Source organism: Synchiropus splendidus, chromosome 13 (assembly GCF_027744825.2).
Source record: "Synchiropus splendidus isolate RoL2022-P1 chromosome 13, RoL_Sspl_1.0, whole genome shotgun sequence".
Taxonomy (NCBI): Eukaryota; Metazoa; Chordata; class Actinopteri; order Syngnathiformes; family Callionymidae; genus Synchiropus; species Synchiropus splendidus.
Window position 1 is genome coordinate 5,365,549 of NC_071346.1, and position 15,228 is coordinate 5,380,776.

Genomic DNA, 15,228 nt, shown 5'->3' on the forward strand with positions numbered 1-15,228 from the left:
AGTACTTGAAATGTGTGAAATGAAAACTGGAAGTTTGTTAAAACGTGCAAGAAGAAGCAGAAATCAACACTCACGCAGAGGAAAGTCGGAATAAACCCAGTGTCATCATTAGACACTTTGTTGAACATGCTTGAAGTATTAACAAGCATTTTTCAATCAATGATGTGATGAGTAAATAATTTCAACACGTTTATAATCTCTCTCTATATATATGTGCGATATTTATCATATATATTATTGATCTTTGATTATAATGCAAACCAGTTAATAAAGAATAAAATGTTTACAAAGAGTGAACTTCCATTTATGAGGCATTAAGCTTAAGAATTGCATTTATGATTTCAGCGAGATGGATAGAGTTGTCTGGTACCTAAGTCCATGCTCTTAGACTTCCGTGTCTTGATGATCTCCAGATGCGCTGCATCGCCAAACTGCTTGGTGCGTTTCTCCGACATGCTCTGTCGCCCGAAACCTTCTCTCTGGAACATGATGTCGCTGTGCGCGTCGCCAGGACTGCGAGGGCTGAAGCAGCATGAGATGTTTAACACGTGTCTGTGCTCAGAACAGATTGGGGGGGAACGCACCTGTCGTCGGGAGCCGGCGGCTCTTTGGCCCATGGCGGCGTGGTGTCCGAATTGAAGCCGACGTCGTCGTGAGAGCTGGAGGACGACTGGTCGGAGAGGTGAGGTGGCAGCTGTGGCGGCCGATCGTCCTCGATCATCACGGTGTCGTCCTGTGGCATGTTGACGGTGGGAGACAGCTGGTAGTTACCTGGAGGAGACACCACAGCCGCAATGAAAAAGAATTTCACTACTAGTGGAACTAAAAAGTAAGGCCTGAGACTACCAAAGGCAGCTAATACGTTTCTTCTTTTAAATAATATTGGATGCATAAGTGGAGTGGAGAGACCACGTCAGCAACTCGTCGGGTCTTAGATCTTTGGCTGTGTGATCGTCTGGTTTAAAACAATGTTTCATTAAACGACAGGAAGCCAAGACAAAAGGGAAGAAACACAAGAGACACCCCCCCACTCCCAACCAGGCAGGCTAATCAGCTTATAGCGAGTTTAGTTTGTCAGCCGCCACATTGTGTCGCGGTGTCACAACACGATGATTAATTCAGGCTGCGTCGCGTAATAAAGATAAAAACTTCCTGCGCAGAAATAATAAAACACTCGCTCCCTCGGCTTTCAGAATAAACTGGCATTGAAATGCGGCGCACGACTGTTTTTAATCCGAGCGTTCAAAGAGGGAGCACGTCGAGAGGAAGGGGTGGGAGAGGGTGGGGTGGTTTGGTGGAGGGGGACTAAATCAAAAGAAGAGCAGAGTCAGAAGGAGTTTAGAACTTCAGCTGTAGTCCAACGTTAGTCTCACCTACATCAACTGAATGGACTTGTTTAAGTGAAGGTGAGTGGGTGAATAAGTGAGTGAGTGATACACCGTGGGAACAATGAGTGAGAGAAGAGTGCAGATCTGGTGGTGGAAGGAGCAAGTGGGATTTAATCCAAATCCTGTTGATCTCTGTCCTCCAACCACATCAGCTCTAATCCCACAACTGTCCCTCTCTGGGCTAACAAGCACTTGTTCATCCTCGGCTCTCAATCTTCAGCCACCTCTGTGCTCCTCACTTGTCTGGGACCATCAAGAGTCTCAGGTGTGATCCCACTGAGTGAGTCAGACTTACTTCCTACTGAGCTGCTTGAGTCACCAGGGCATGGCCAGTGACTCTCGCTTCAGGGAGTCATCAGAGAACAAGGTTTATGACTCACGTTAATTTCAGCTGCCAGTGTGTCAACATCAGATTCTGGACACTGAGTCATGTCACACTCACGACTACCATCGCACTATATACTAATATGGTCATAATGTTATGGCTAACTAACTCTAAAAAGAGTAAGAAGGTCACGCAGATGTGTCTTGGATTAAACAGGATTATTGATAGGAAACTAAAGAAACGCCTCAGCCTCGTTTTCTCAAATTCAGTTTGGACTAAAACCCAAAAAGCCCACATGACCTCTGGATTGTTTGGGTTTTACAAGTCTGAGTTAATCCCTCCGGACGAGTGGCGAGGCCACTGCAGGTGAGCCAGCGGTCTCGTGTGAAATCTGCCCCTGCTCAGTTCGGTTTGGACAGATGGAGGACAGACTACTAAATCTCCTGACCGCAACTGGACACAAGCAGCAATCTGGAGTTCGACCTTTGATGCATCACGAGTGACTGTCCTTCAGCCATTAGTCCCAGAAATATTTATCAGCTTAATTTAGACTTCATTTATCCACACTTTGTTTAGCTAACTCATGAAGAATTTGTTTGTTAATATATAATAACCAAGATGAAAATTGATCAGATTATGACCATCAGCCCGGTTCAATTTGATGTCTAAATATGGGTTGGTATTCAACATGGTTTTGATATATTTGACTGCGACAAGGGCCGTACCGATGGTGCGTGGCATCGTGCCGTGTCGAGGCATCAGGTTGTCATCCAGACCTTCCAGGCCACCGTACAGGGAGTGAGAGATCCTCCGCTCGTGCTCATCCAGACTGGTGTTCATGGTCTGCTGGACCAGCGGAGAACCCGGAGTGTCCTGGCGGAGAAGGAGACCATCATAAACCAGTGATCCACAAACTATTTATTAAATCCTATGAAAATAAAGAGCATGAATGACATGAGCAGAGAGGTCAAGACATGACCCGGGGGCCGTGAGAAGCATAAATTATTTCTGTTTCATTTGTTTTTTTAAAGCATTCATTTTTGTTGCATTTCATTGTTTGTGATTTTTACTACAAATGATGATACATTTCATTATTAAATGAAAGGCATTATGCTCACACTTCACTCCAGGTTGGGGACTTCAACCCAGACTATGAGCAGCTGGAAACCTCATCATAAGGTGAGTGTCTTGCCTTGGTCTTGAATTGTTCAAGAAACACTCTCCTATTCAAGTCCATTGTGATTCATTATTCATGAGGCGCTATCAGCGCTAATGCCGACAGTTATCCAGCTACTGTATCTTGCTGTTTTCCTTCTGAGTCATGGAGACCAGTTAGCTGAACTTCTGACCTGAGATAGACACGACCAACCCGTGCAAATGCTGGTGTGCATCTGCTGCATCATCACCCACATGGATTGGTTGGCGGCATTTATCGCAGCGGCGGGAAAAGATAGTGGCGCTGCTAATGAGCGCCGGATCGATACAGAGGCCCGCACGATAAGGAGGCATGAGTTCGATTGAAGAAGAGGGATGTGACAACTGAAACATTCACTCCTTTATTCATTCATTTAAACACTGGGCTCAGATGGGAGGGTCCAGTGGTTCCTGAGCCAGAGTGAGGTTCAGTCTTTCAAGTCTCTACATAGGTCAGGGCTTCCAGAAAAATCATGAGCATCATTGGCATCGGTTGTTACAAGGTCTTCTGGTGATGACATGAAGACATTCCCCAGCCAGAGGAGCATGTTCCTTTCCATGGTCTGACCTAAAACATGGACTGGAATCACCTGGTGGAGCTATTGAGTAACTGCAGCTCTACACTGAATCTGGGAAAACTACAAAATATCTTGGTTATTATAATTGGGTTTGGTTTGGTTAAGAGTAAAGGTTAGGTGTAGCCATTTGTTTTAGATGGTTAGTTTTAGGGGGAGAGGCTGGGGAAAGGGTCATGTCAGTGACGGTCCTCACTAAGATAGGAAGACAAACACGAGTGTGCGTGAGGTCAGAACAGACGTGCAGCATTTTTCCGTCACAGAACAAATCAACAGAATTAAACGACAGGAATCTCTAAAAACAAGTTCAAACATTGTTCATACATCCAGGTGCTGGTCGTACACAAATCGCGCACACACACACTCGCAGGAGAGCATGCTGGCACAAAACACACCTTCAGGCTTCAGCTTCTGCTTTCAATTACCAGTCAGACCGAAGGGAAATCAAAACTCTGACACAGCGAGAGCAGAGGAAGTCAGGCAGTGCCAGAGGCGATCAGACGCGCACACACTCGCGCACGCACACACACACACGTCAAGACAACGTGCTCGACAACTCCAACACAGCGACAGGTCGAGCTGCACCGTGAATGTAAAAACACGACAGACGGGGGAAGAAAAAAGTTTGGAAGTTTGCTGCTTCCTCTCAGTGGTGCTGGTGGGAGGCGAGCGCGTGGGACGCTGCGCCGCTCTGACCCGGCGACTCGTGGATTGACTGAGGGAGGTCTCTGGAGGCTGCGTCGGCGCCAAGGTTCAGAGGCTGTGTTAAGCTAGCGTCTTCATCGTCAATAAAACAAACGATTCAGTAAACCTCCTGAGAGCGACTCGACCTCCTGGTGCTGTTCAGCTGAACCTTAGTCAAGATGAGAAGCTGAGGAACTACTCTTCCATCTCAAGTGACTTCACGTCATCGCATCTTGAGAATTTGACTTCCAGATCGCTGCGTATTTCAGTGACTTCCTCTGATTCTGACTCACACAGTGACGCGATAGCCCTGACCTGACCTGACTCTCACCTCGCTCCTCTTCCCCACCCGTCGGGCCACGATGAGCTGGATCATCCCTCGCTTGTTTCCTTCCGTCGACATCGACTTCCGCAGTGTCTCCATGGCGTCATGGTTGGTCTTGCCCAGCAGCGACTCGCCGTTCACCGCGATCAGCTGATCATTGACTCGAAGCCTCCCGTCCTGTTCCAGCACCAGAGTGAAGACAGAAGAAGAGAACAGTTGAAGCACTACTACTCCTACAAGAGTACTAGTGTCTCTTTGTTGTCATTGGCTGTTGCTGCTGTAACACGTTGAATTTTCCCACTGTTAGAAGTAGCATTAACAACAGGGTGGTGCTGGACCTTGCATGCGGCGCCCCCATTGATGATGGACTTGACAAAGATGCCGAGGTCGGCATGGTTCTCTTTGGACCGGTTCCCTTTCACGCTGACGCCCAGACCAGCAGAACCAGAGTCGCTGAGAGGAATCTCGAAGGTCAGGAACTCTCTCGTGCCGTCAGGGGTCAGAACCAGCTCGTCCTCCTCCAGCTTCTGCAACACAGAACCGGGCCAGAAGAGCTTTAACCAGCGGCGGTGCCACAACAGCAGAGGCACCAGAGCCAGCTGGTCATTATGTTTTGCTGGATTAATGCACAACACAAACCAGAGAGAGTTGAGGATCTGTCTCCCCTTCCACCTATACTCTTCTCCAGACTCTCTGCTCTCCTTCTCTACCTTTGTTTTGCACACTTTTCCCCCATCCAGTTGCACTCTTCCCTTCCGTCTCCCTCATCGTTCCATCCTCTCATGCTCTAACTCATTCTTCCCCACCATCCATCCACTCTCCCTTCTTCTCTCTCCTCTTCAATTTTCCTCACGTGTCTTCCTCTCTCTTACTTTTCTTTTCCAGGCTCCCTCCCTCCCTCCCTCACACTCTCCGACCTTCCCTCTTCTCACCCCGTTCACTTCCCCCTCCATTACTCTGCAACCACGTCTTTCAACCTTCCTCACTCATTTTCCCTCTCGCTCTATCTTCTCTGACCCGCCCTTCTTTTCTCTCCCTCTCACATTCTCACACTGCTTTATCTCTCTCTGCTCTCCATTTCAACCTCTCCATCCCTCGACCCCCCCACTCCCCCTCCCTCACAACAAGGCCTTTTCTCCGCAGCTTGTTATTTGACAGCTGTCGCCTGAATACACGTGCGCGCTCTCGGCTGTAATTACGTGCACGCTGATGAATTCAATCAGGGGTCTCGGTGTCGGGGCGTCATTAGCCGCTTTGTTTCCGGGGGAGAGATGGAAGTGAGGAAGAGGAGGGGTGGGGGTGAGGAAGGGAAAGATCAGTTGTTGCTCTGCAGAAGAATGAGCGGAACGTTCCAGCAAGCGGAGAGGTGCGGCGGCGAGACGACTCCTGGGAAATGTCCAACATTTAGAAGAACAACAGCAATTTAATTATTCCGGAGCCTGCGGAGCAAACGGGCGGCTCGGAATTGAATTAAAAGATAATTAAAAACACTAACTTCATCCTCTCCAGCCAAAACAGACAGAAGGAGGGAAGAAAAGACGTAAGCTGAGGGAACAATCACGATCATAGCAGGGGGCCTGAGGATCAAGTCTGGCCTCGTGGTTCTCGCACTGATGGAGGTTCACGCCCAGAACTGTCACATGCTAACCTGTCGGGACCCGACCAGGAATCTTACCTTACATAGTTTTCTAAACATATTTAGATAGGATGAGCAAAGCAGATTTGTTAAAATAAAATTTAATTAAAAAATAAATACTTTGGAGGGTTTATATGACCATAACCTGTAATATTTTAACCAGTTAACTACTTCACCGGGGATTTTTATTTTTCATAATGTTTTTTTTATTTTATTTAGCAAATAACTTTTATACCTTCCCTTTTATTTTTGTTTGTGTATTTTGCTATTATCATTACTGTTATTTTGGGGGATTTTCTTTTTCCTTTTGAGCTTTATCTTGGTTACACACACCAACAGAAGATCACTCAAATACTTTCCATTCTATGACTTTTAAGTTAAGGCCACAAATTTTTTGGTTTTCTTTTTTAATCTTCAAGTAGATTTATTGATGATGAATCTTACCACTTCTCCTCCCACATAACAACCCAAATCCATATGAACACACAGCGCATGTATCCATCAGAACTATACAAATAAATGAATCACTCCGACGTGGGAACGTCTCTTTTCTCAGTTCAGAATCATTCCTGATGAACATTGTGCTTGAGACACACTCAGACGTCTGATGGCGTCGAGGTAATCTCACTCTAATCGCAGATTAATGCTGATGGCGGCGCCTCCGTCAGGAGAGCAGCATCGTTGCACTCGGCGGCGCCGGTGCGAGAACGGTGATAGATAACATCTGCAGCTGTGTTACTGCCGCCAGCTCCAGAGCGCGGCACAGTCCCGGAGACTGATGGGGTAAACAGCCCAGCCCGGTGTTCGCGTTATGGGCCCATTACAAAACCGACAGGAGCGACAGAGAGGACGGATGGTCGGAGCACTGCTGGGAACAGGTCCGGGTTTCAGTCGAGGGTTCTGACTCGTCAAGAGAAGAGTGCCAGGAGTTGAAAACAAGAAGAGTGGAAAGTTGTCGCGACACATTTGGATGATGAAGCGGCTGCTGGCCGCCCAATTTTTCTATAAAAAAAATAAAGGGAGGACACAACAAAAATATGGCAAAATAAGTTGAACAAAAATTGAGGAAGTAGGAAGGTTTCTTTTTCTTTGGATTTCAAAATGTATGCATGACAGAAATAAAAAAAATAATTATTCAAGAGAAAACAAAAATATAAAAATTAAACAAAACAAAACCGAGGATTTCTAAAAAATAATGAAATGATGCATGTACGGAAAACTATTGATATGATGTTCAAAAATAAGTAAAAATAACAGGATCACAATAAAATAACATTTTGACGGTGAAAAAAGTTCAGTAATTCACAGCATGTTTTTTACACATCAGGTGTGTTTGTGGATGTGTTCTCTGGTGGTACCCTCCACCGAGTCGTCTCTTGTGATCATTTGAGATGATTTTTGTTTCCTTCTCAACAAATCAATATCTGCATTACCTCACACCGTCTGACCGTCCACTCAGCAGCGTTTGCTCATCAAACGATGATACCATCTAAAACTCAGGTCCATTATGGGCTTCTGGGAAAGGGCGAGGGCGGCGGCGGCTGGACTTTGGGAGGGAAACCGGAGCGAGCGGAATTTTGTCGGCAGACGGATGGTCGAAATAAAAAAGTTTTCGGGGAAACTTCAAAGGTTGTGGGGAGATGAGGACGCGGCGGGAGAGTCGACCCGTCAATCAAGTTTGACAGGCACCTCAGCCAGATGGTTGTGATGATGTCATAGTTCAGGCAAAACACTGAACTATATAGTTAGGCATAACTGCACAGCTAAAAAAATGTACCTCCCAAAATGAACATATGCCTAAAAAATAAACATAAATATATGCAATAATAATGTCAGAGAAAATAAACAATAAATATAAGAAATAATTTACAAACTAATTTCTATTATGATGAAATAGCAAGTAAACAATAAAAGATATTTAAATATCATTGTGAGAGAAAATTAAGAACAAAACAAACATCGAACCCAAAATACTAAATAAGGAAAATCAGGATAAAAGACTAAGCCATTTTCTGACAATTAAAACTGTATAAATATAACTACTTTCTTCAAGAAAATGGTTGTAGAGGAGTGAGGCATAGATGGCGGTGGGGGAGAAGCTCACCATGTCTCTGGGGTTCTGTGTCTGCGGCTCAGCGTTGGGCTGGAGGACAGAGAGAAAAGAACAGATCAGGACATCAGCACATGCTCTTTAGAGACGGAAGAATAACACAAGTCAAGGAACGTTTGTCAGACTCTGGACGTGAATTTGTGGCGGAGACAAAATATAAACAAGGAAGAAGCGCCAACATAGCTAGCCACCGCGTGCGGCTTTCTTGTCAATCGTGCTAAGCTAACAGCGCAGCAGGTGCTTTGCTAATTTGCAAACGCAGCTGTGAACACAGCAATTTGAAGATCCAACGGAACTGAATCCTGCCTCTTCAGCAGATCTGAGCTGATGTCCATCTCCAGGACATTTGTTCTGAAGGAGAAGCCACGTGCCTGATCTCACGTTAATGAGCCAGGCTGGGCCCTCTCTGACCCGCGGTATTGACTCGTCAGCCGCTTCCTCGCCCGCAGTGACAGCGCGTCGACGGCCTCGTCCGCGCCACTCGCCGAGATAATTGTCACTAATCAAGCGGCGACTGACACGCTCGGCGCTCCGACGCCCCCGGAGACCCGACGTTCCCATCAAGCCGGAAATAAATCCACCGTCTGCAGCAGCGATCGGCCCCATAGCACAGAGAGAGTTTCTCTTCCATCCCGAGTAAATCAAGTCGCCACTAGTGCCGGCGTCTTCACCTGCTGAGGGGTCGACGGAGACCCTCCATCCATAACACAACATCTGGGTTCAAATCTGCTGAGTCATGTTTCCAGTGACCTGAACTGATTCGATTGTTTTTTTTTTTCATGCATTAGCATCTCCATGGCTGTTGCATATTCCGATGCCTTTCCTGCTTTTGTTCTCTACATCCATCAATCTTTCTATCTCAGCTCTCCACTCAGGAGTGGAGGAGGAGGGATGAAGAGAGGAGGCTCACCTCTCGGGGGAGGAAGGCCTCCTCCTGTCGCAGCACCAGCAGCACAACGGCGTCCCCCATGGGCGTGGCCCGCAGGAGCGACACCACCTCCTCCTGTGTTCGTCCGTTTAGGTCCACATTGTTCACCTGCGCCAGAGCGGAGCTCAAATATAATTCACCTCAACATGTTGGAGCAGTGTCTGTGAGTGACATTGTGTTGCAGCTGCTGTGAGTCAGGCCTCCTCTGTCTCACCTCCAGCAGCCTGTCTCCTGCCTTCAGACGGCCATCTTGGATGGCAGCTCCCCGTGGCAGGATGTTCTTCACATAGATGGGAGCTGAGCTGCCGAGGGGGACGTCCCGAGATGTGATGCTAAAGCCGAGCCCCTCCGGTCCTGGAGGAGAGAAGACAACAGTGGGTTGACCTTAAATGACCTCCAGAATGAGACCATTGCCTGAGCTTGGTTGTGTGACTATGGTGAGGTCCATGAGTTCATCACACCTAAAAGGCTCCTCACCTTTCTTCAGTGGGATGTTGAGCTTCCGGCCGACCTTCTTGGTGAATCCTGCGGTCGGGGTTGGCGTCAGACCCCTCTGGGGCGAGTGAGTCTGTCCGGTGGGCGGTTTAGCAGCCGACACCGCCGGGTGAGGAAGAGGATGGTAGCCTTCAGTTGCCTCTTGATGGTGATGATGATGATGATGGTGAGACTGGGATCCGTGCCTGGAGATTCTCTGGTCTGTTCCGGACACAATGCTCCCCGAGAGGGACTCCGGACTGAAGCGCCCACTGAGGGTCGGGTTCTTCTCCGGCTGGGAGATCTGCTCGTAGTGGCTCTTCAGGGTTGAGGGGACCACATGAAACATGATGACCGGGGAACGCATGGCCTGCCGGAACATGTTCTGGGCTCTGGAGGGAGAAACAAGGATTTAGTCTGGAGATGGAGGGAGCTCGTCCACACGACGGGGTTTTGTCTTCCATATCAGAACAGGAAGGTGAGAAAAGATTCAAAGAAACAACAACATGAGGTAAAAGAAAAGATGATTTGTGTAAAAAGAAATTTCAAACTACTTTTTTTTTTTAAGTTTTGTGATTCGAATGTTTCTACATTGTATTTTGTTAATTCACACTCAATTCGAGACCCTGTATTAGAGAAGCTCTTTGGCTTCCCAAAAGGCCAGCCTGACGTGACAACAGTCCGGTCTTGTTAGCGCCACCTGTTGCTGCCCCTCAGATTCGTAGGCCTCTTCCGATGTCTCGCCAGCTGGACGGGAAATGTAAAATATATTCTGTCAGACTTTATGATGGAATACCAGACTGCTGTTCCCAGCCAGCGACGATCCCGAGGGGAGCCCGTGGATCTTTTTAAGTTCCACTGTGAACAAGTCGACAGCTGACACTCCGGTGGTCACCGCGCATGCTGAAGCCTGGAATTCCACACTGGAATTCTTAGTACTCCCAGACAGAAATTCAGGGGTAATGAAAGGAAACAAAGAGAGCTGGAATATTGTGAGAATCTTCAGAATCTCGCAGCTCTCATGAGGTCACATGACCTGTAGCTGTACAGGTGTGAGTCCAGTCTGTAGACGAGTTGGTCAGAAAATTGGACAGCTTGATGTGGAGCTCTGAACGACCCTATCTGAAATAACATTATCTGACTGATGGTTCTAAATAAACAAATCTGTTCAGTTTTTTTATGGTGTAATGTTGCAGCACATTTTCATCGACACAGTTTGAGCAGCAGAAGAGGACTTGAGGTCAGAGACTCACTGGAGCAGCAGATTATCAGAGCGGGAATGAAATCGAGAGGACAGTTGTCGCTACGTTAGCAGGAGGACTGGGGGAGTCTGAGCGTAAGCGGAGAGCCTGCTCGAGGGAAGAGCGCCCCCTGTGGTCTTACTGTTCGAAGCGGATGTTTCTCAGGTCGCCGTTATTGATTCGCACGATGCAGTCGTTCTCCTGGAAGAGTCCCTGCTGCTGCGCTTTACCGCCGTGTTCCAAACGCTTGACCAGCAAGCCCAGAGTCCTGGAGGGGTCAAGAGGTGACGTCAGGCACACGTCCAGATTTGAGCTAGAGACACGACTGCCATGTTCTCCACCTAAATACTTGTTGAAATATACTTTGATTCAAGGACATGGTTGTTAATAATAGTTTTGCTTTAATGATTCTGCCGCCGTGTATATGAAGGTGTAAATTTGCTGCTGCAAAAAAAAAAGTTACAAAAAGATAAATTTAACATTTATTTTTGGCACATCTATATGAGACTTATTTGATTTTTATATGAAATATAATCACTTATAATCACATTACATTTTTTAATCCGACTAAATTTTTAATTCTATCATATATTCTTTTTGGCGATTTATTACATTATTTTTGGTAGAATATAAAGCAATTATTTTCAATATATTTATTGATTGACGATTCATTCTGTTTAGGTTCATTTAAATTTTAAAAGATCTCTGAAGTTGCAGATGTTCAACACTTTTTTTTGTGACAGACAAAATGAAGTTCTTGCGGAGATAATCTGGACGAGAGAAACCGTCTCCCTCCCCGGATCCTGCTCTTGGATGCCGCTGTGTAATCCGCCATAGCGAACGGGATTACGTTGCTCAGCGCGGCAGCAGTGGTGAGGCACTAGCTTCGCCTGAAAGGCTGCCTGTGGATCACAGCCGCGGGAAGTCATCGTGTATGCTGCCGTGACCTAGGCGGCCGCGGCAAGATTGAGATTAACTTGGTCTGAATGTCATCCATTCATCGGTTTGGGATTAGAGATGCCGGAAAACAAGACTGGAGTTTAGAATTGATTCAGATGAGGTCGCTCTGCTGAATCTCCTCAGATGAACAGAACCATTGTCTCCTCTTCATCAGAGTCTTGGCCATCATCTCTTCATCTTCTTCTTTGTCTCATTGTCTTCACCTCCTTTCTTGTAGTTCTGATGAGACACCTCCTCTCATTCTCACTGTCCACCACCATCCATCAACAGGGTCTGAGGAGCTTCACTAAAGAACAGATCAAAGCCTCAGACTCGGAGGTGCTGATCCTCATCTTCCGCATAAAGTGAAGGAAAGTTCCTGGAGTAATTCCACAAAGCTTCCCTGGGGATTTACTCTGAGAGAAACGCAGGGCCCGGTGGCCCGAGTCCAGGTCCAAGAGGAACATTGAGCTTGGAGCTGAATGACGGCTGTCGCTATGATGGAAAACGGACGATAAAGAAGTCCATCAGACTGGTTCGGACCGGGCGGTTCTGGAGCGACTGATCAGGTTTCTCAGAACTGCTTAGTATCACTTTCAGCTGATGAACGTCTGAAGCACCAGAGTGACAAGAAGAGGTCCTTTTTAAACCTTTAACAAGGATTTCATCAGCTGATTTACTTTAAAAAAAAACGTTTTAATTATCATTTTTAAAATTAACTTGATGGGGTGATTTATTCTAAATGAATGAATTCATGTTTGAGTTGTTGTGTTAATTTATTTTGTTTATTTATTCAGTTCTTTTTTCAGCTGCCTCCTGATGACAATTAATTTTTAGCGACTAAACAACCTTTTTTCACTGTCATTGTGTTGAAATTCAAACTCAATAAACGTAGGTGAATGAATAAACATAAAGGAAGAGCAAGATAAAGTGATGAGAGCACAAAGTGACAACTTGTAACGACGACTCAAAAGGTGTAAAACTTGAAATGAATCGAAAGGTTAATGTAATTTTAATAATTATAAGAGAAACTTGAGTGATAACTGAAATAGAAATTGATAAAATGAAATGATAATATACATAATGTACTTCCAAAATAGTCATAATTTAATAAATAAAGGAAACAAAGCAGATCAAATCAGAAAAAAAGTTGGCAAGCTTCTAAAAACTAACTTCTAAAAAATGAGGTACAATTCCCAGAGAAAAAGTTTGGAAAATGTGTTGGAATTGCCAAACATGATTTCACATTTAACATCAACAACGAGACAATAACCGAACACAAGGCTGAGATGAAAGGTCTGAAAAACATGAAATATTTAAGTCTGAACTAGAAAAAACAAGTTTAAATATTAAAAGTGCAGAACGTTTCAAAGAAGTGTCTTGTGGACTCGGAAAAACGTCAAGAACTCAAAGAAACAAGGTTTTTCATGGTTTTAGATGCAGAAATTATTGTCAATGAGTGGTCCTCACAAAGATAGAGAAACGTCTGTGTGTGCGTGTGTGTGTGTCTGTTGAGTTTTAACCGTTTCAACAGCGTGAGGTAGTTTGGGCGCCGGGGCTTTACCTGCGGTCGCGGCCACTAAAGGGGACCACGTGGATCCCCAGGGGACCTCCATCGTTAGACACTTCCACCAGTTTGACTATATCTCTGAGGGGGATGAGGGAGGGGGGGTGAGACAGACAGTGGGAGGGACACCATGTGAGCAAAAAGAAAGAAAACACAAACGTGAAACACAAAAACAACCAAACTCAAATGAACAAAGAAGTAAAAATTAAGAGAAAAAGTTGGAAGTGTGGAGAGGGAGATCTCACTGACAATTGGCTCAAGCAGTAGGTTTTCAAATCAAGGAGATAAAACAAAAAAAAAATAGTCTTATCAATGAGTCAGAACAACAGAAAAGCAGGGAAAACAATTTGGAAAATAATTTCAAGACTGATGTGAAGGCAACATTAGAATTAAAAAAATATATTTTAGTGTGGGTCTCATGTTTTTTGAAAAGTATTAACACAGAAAGTGGTCAAAAAGGTGAAATGTCAGAATGACAAGAGAAATAATAAATCTGGAAGTGAATGACAAGTGCGATCAGATCAGCGACGGGATGTGACACTCCACAAGGGGGCGCGGCCTTCTAAAACATCTCAGTCCGTTTATTTCAAGAAGCTCTGCTCCGAGTCTCGACTGCTGTCCTCTGGGTCAAAGGAGAAACTGCTCACTCTCCTCGCCGACTTGCTTCTCATATCGTCATATTTACTTTTCATTCGGTGAGAAACAAATCAGTTATTATTTTGGCGCTCTGAAGTCAGTCGCCCGGGGCGACGGCAACGCGGCGGAGACGCAGATTTCAGCAAGATGTCAAACGTAATCGCCTCAGAGCTTCGCTACGGCAAGCGTGATTAGCTCGGGGAGACGGCGGCCCCTCGTCGACGACACGCCAGGTCGTGGGGAAATCTCGGAATAATAATCGCACCTGAATAGCAAACTGGAGGAGAGGCGACTAGAGGAGGTAGGGCGAGCGAGCGAGTGAGTGAGCGAGCGAGCGAGGGGTTAATATTCGGTTGTGTGGGAGCCTCTGATCATTTGACTCCCACAAAAGACAGTATTATGGAAATGAGACGGTCACAAACAAAAGGCATCTTGTGGAAGAAATCTGCATGAAACACCTCAGACCAGAATAATCCAGATTAACCAGATTAAAGAGTAAGAAGAGCATGATTAAGAGTAAAGTAAGGAGGAGAAGAGGGAGGAAAAAATTGGGAAAAAAAGAGGGAACGAGCAGATGAAAGAATACAAATAAACAAGGAGGAGGTGAAGGAGTAAAGTGAAGGCTATCGGAGAACAATAAAAGGTGAAGAAGTTGAAGGAGATTTTGACATGAAGATGAGGGAAGAAGAAGAAGAGCAAGATGAGGAAGACAAAGAGGGGAAAAAGTGGAAAAGAAGCAGAGGAAAAAGAGACTTGGAGAGACAAGAGTTCACATCCCAGTGTTGGACGTCAGAGTGGGAGGACAGTGGAGCACTTACTCCAGCGACCTCGCAGCCGTGTGGTCCACGCAGGAGTCCGCTCGGCCCACCGGCTCAATCCGCCCATTCTCTTCCTCTCTGGCCTCGTCCTCCTGCAGAGAACAGGAAGAAGACATGAATGGTTGTGGGTTCAAATCCCAGAGGGTGAACATGAATCAGCCACAGAGAGGGACCAAGGAAAATACAACGAAAGCCCCACTAGATCTCAGAGGACGCTACCAATCTCCTCCTAGACTCCACTATGGCTGAGGAATACGATATCAAAGGAAGCGCTCGGTTCAGATCTGCAAAACGCAAAACTCCAGTCCTGGAAAGGCTCTCCAGTTGCTCCTGCTGCAGACCTTCAGGCTCCAGGAGCAGGTGGGCGGCGGTCTTCCACAGGTGTAGA

General features: G+C 46.0%; 1 protein-coding gene across 5 annotated transcripts in view; it reads right to left on the reverse strand.

Annotated features, from left to right (window-relative positions):
• pard3ab (par-3 family cell polarity regulator alpha, b) overlaps positions 1-15,228 on the reverse strand; it is an 80,942-nt gene that overhangs the window by 31,378 nt on the left and 34,336 nt on the right. For 4 of the 5 annotated variants that reach the window (XM_053883290.1, XM_053883289.1, XM_053883292.1 and 1 more), the window contains exons 6-17: positions 14,841-14,932; positions 13,384-13,467; positions 11,023-11,148; positions 9,643-10,031; positions 9,380-9,519; positions 9,148-9,273; positions 8,232-8,270; positions 4,830-5,018; positions 4,498-4,668; positions 2,439-2,586; positions 585-771; positions 371-522 (exon numbers count right to left, since the gene is read on the reverse strand). In XM_053883290.1, the coding sequence (XP_053739265.1) occupies positions 371-522; positions 585-771; positions 2,439-2,586; positions 4,498-4,668; positions 4,830-5,018; positions 8,232-8,270; positions 9,148-9,273; positions 9,380-9,519; positions 9,643-10,031; positions 11,023-11,148; positions 13,384-13,467; positions 14,841-14,932 (1,843 nt within the window). The remainder of the gene's footprint in view (positions 1-370; positions 523-584; positions 772-2,438; positions 2,587-4,497; positions 4,669-4,829; positions 5,019-8,231; positions 8,271-9,147; positions 9,274-9,379; positions 9,520-9,642; positions 10,032-11,022; positions 11,149-13,383; positions 13,468-14,840; positions 14,933-15,228) is intronic. The other variant, XM_053883291.1, reaches the window with a different exon arrangement.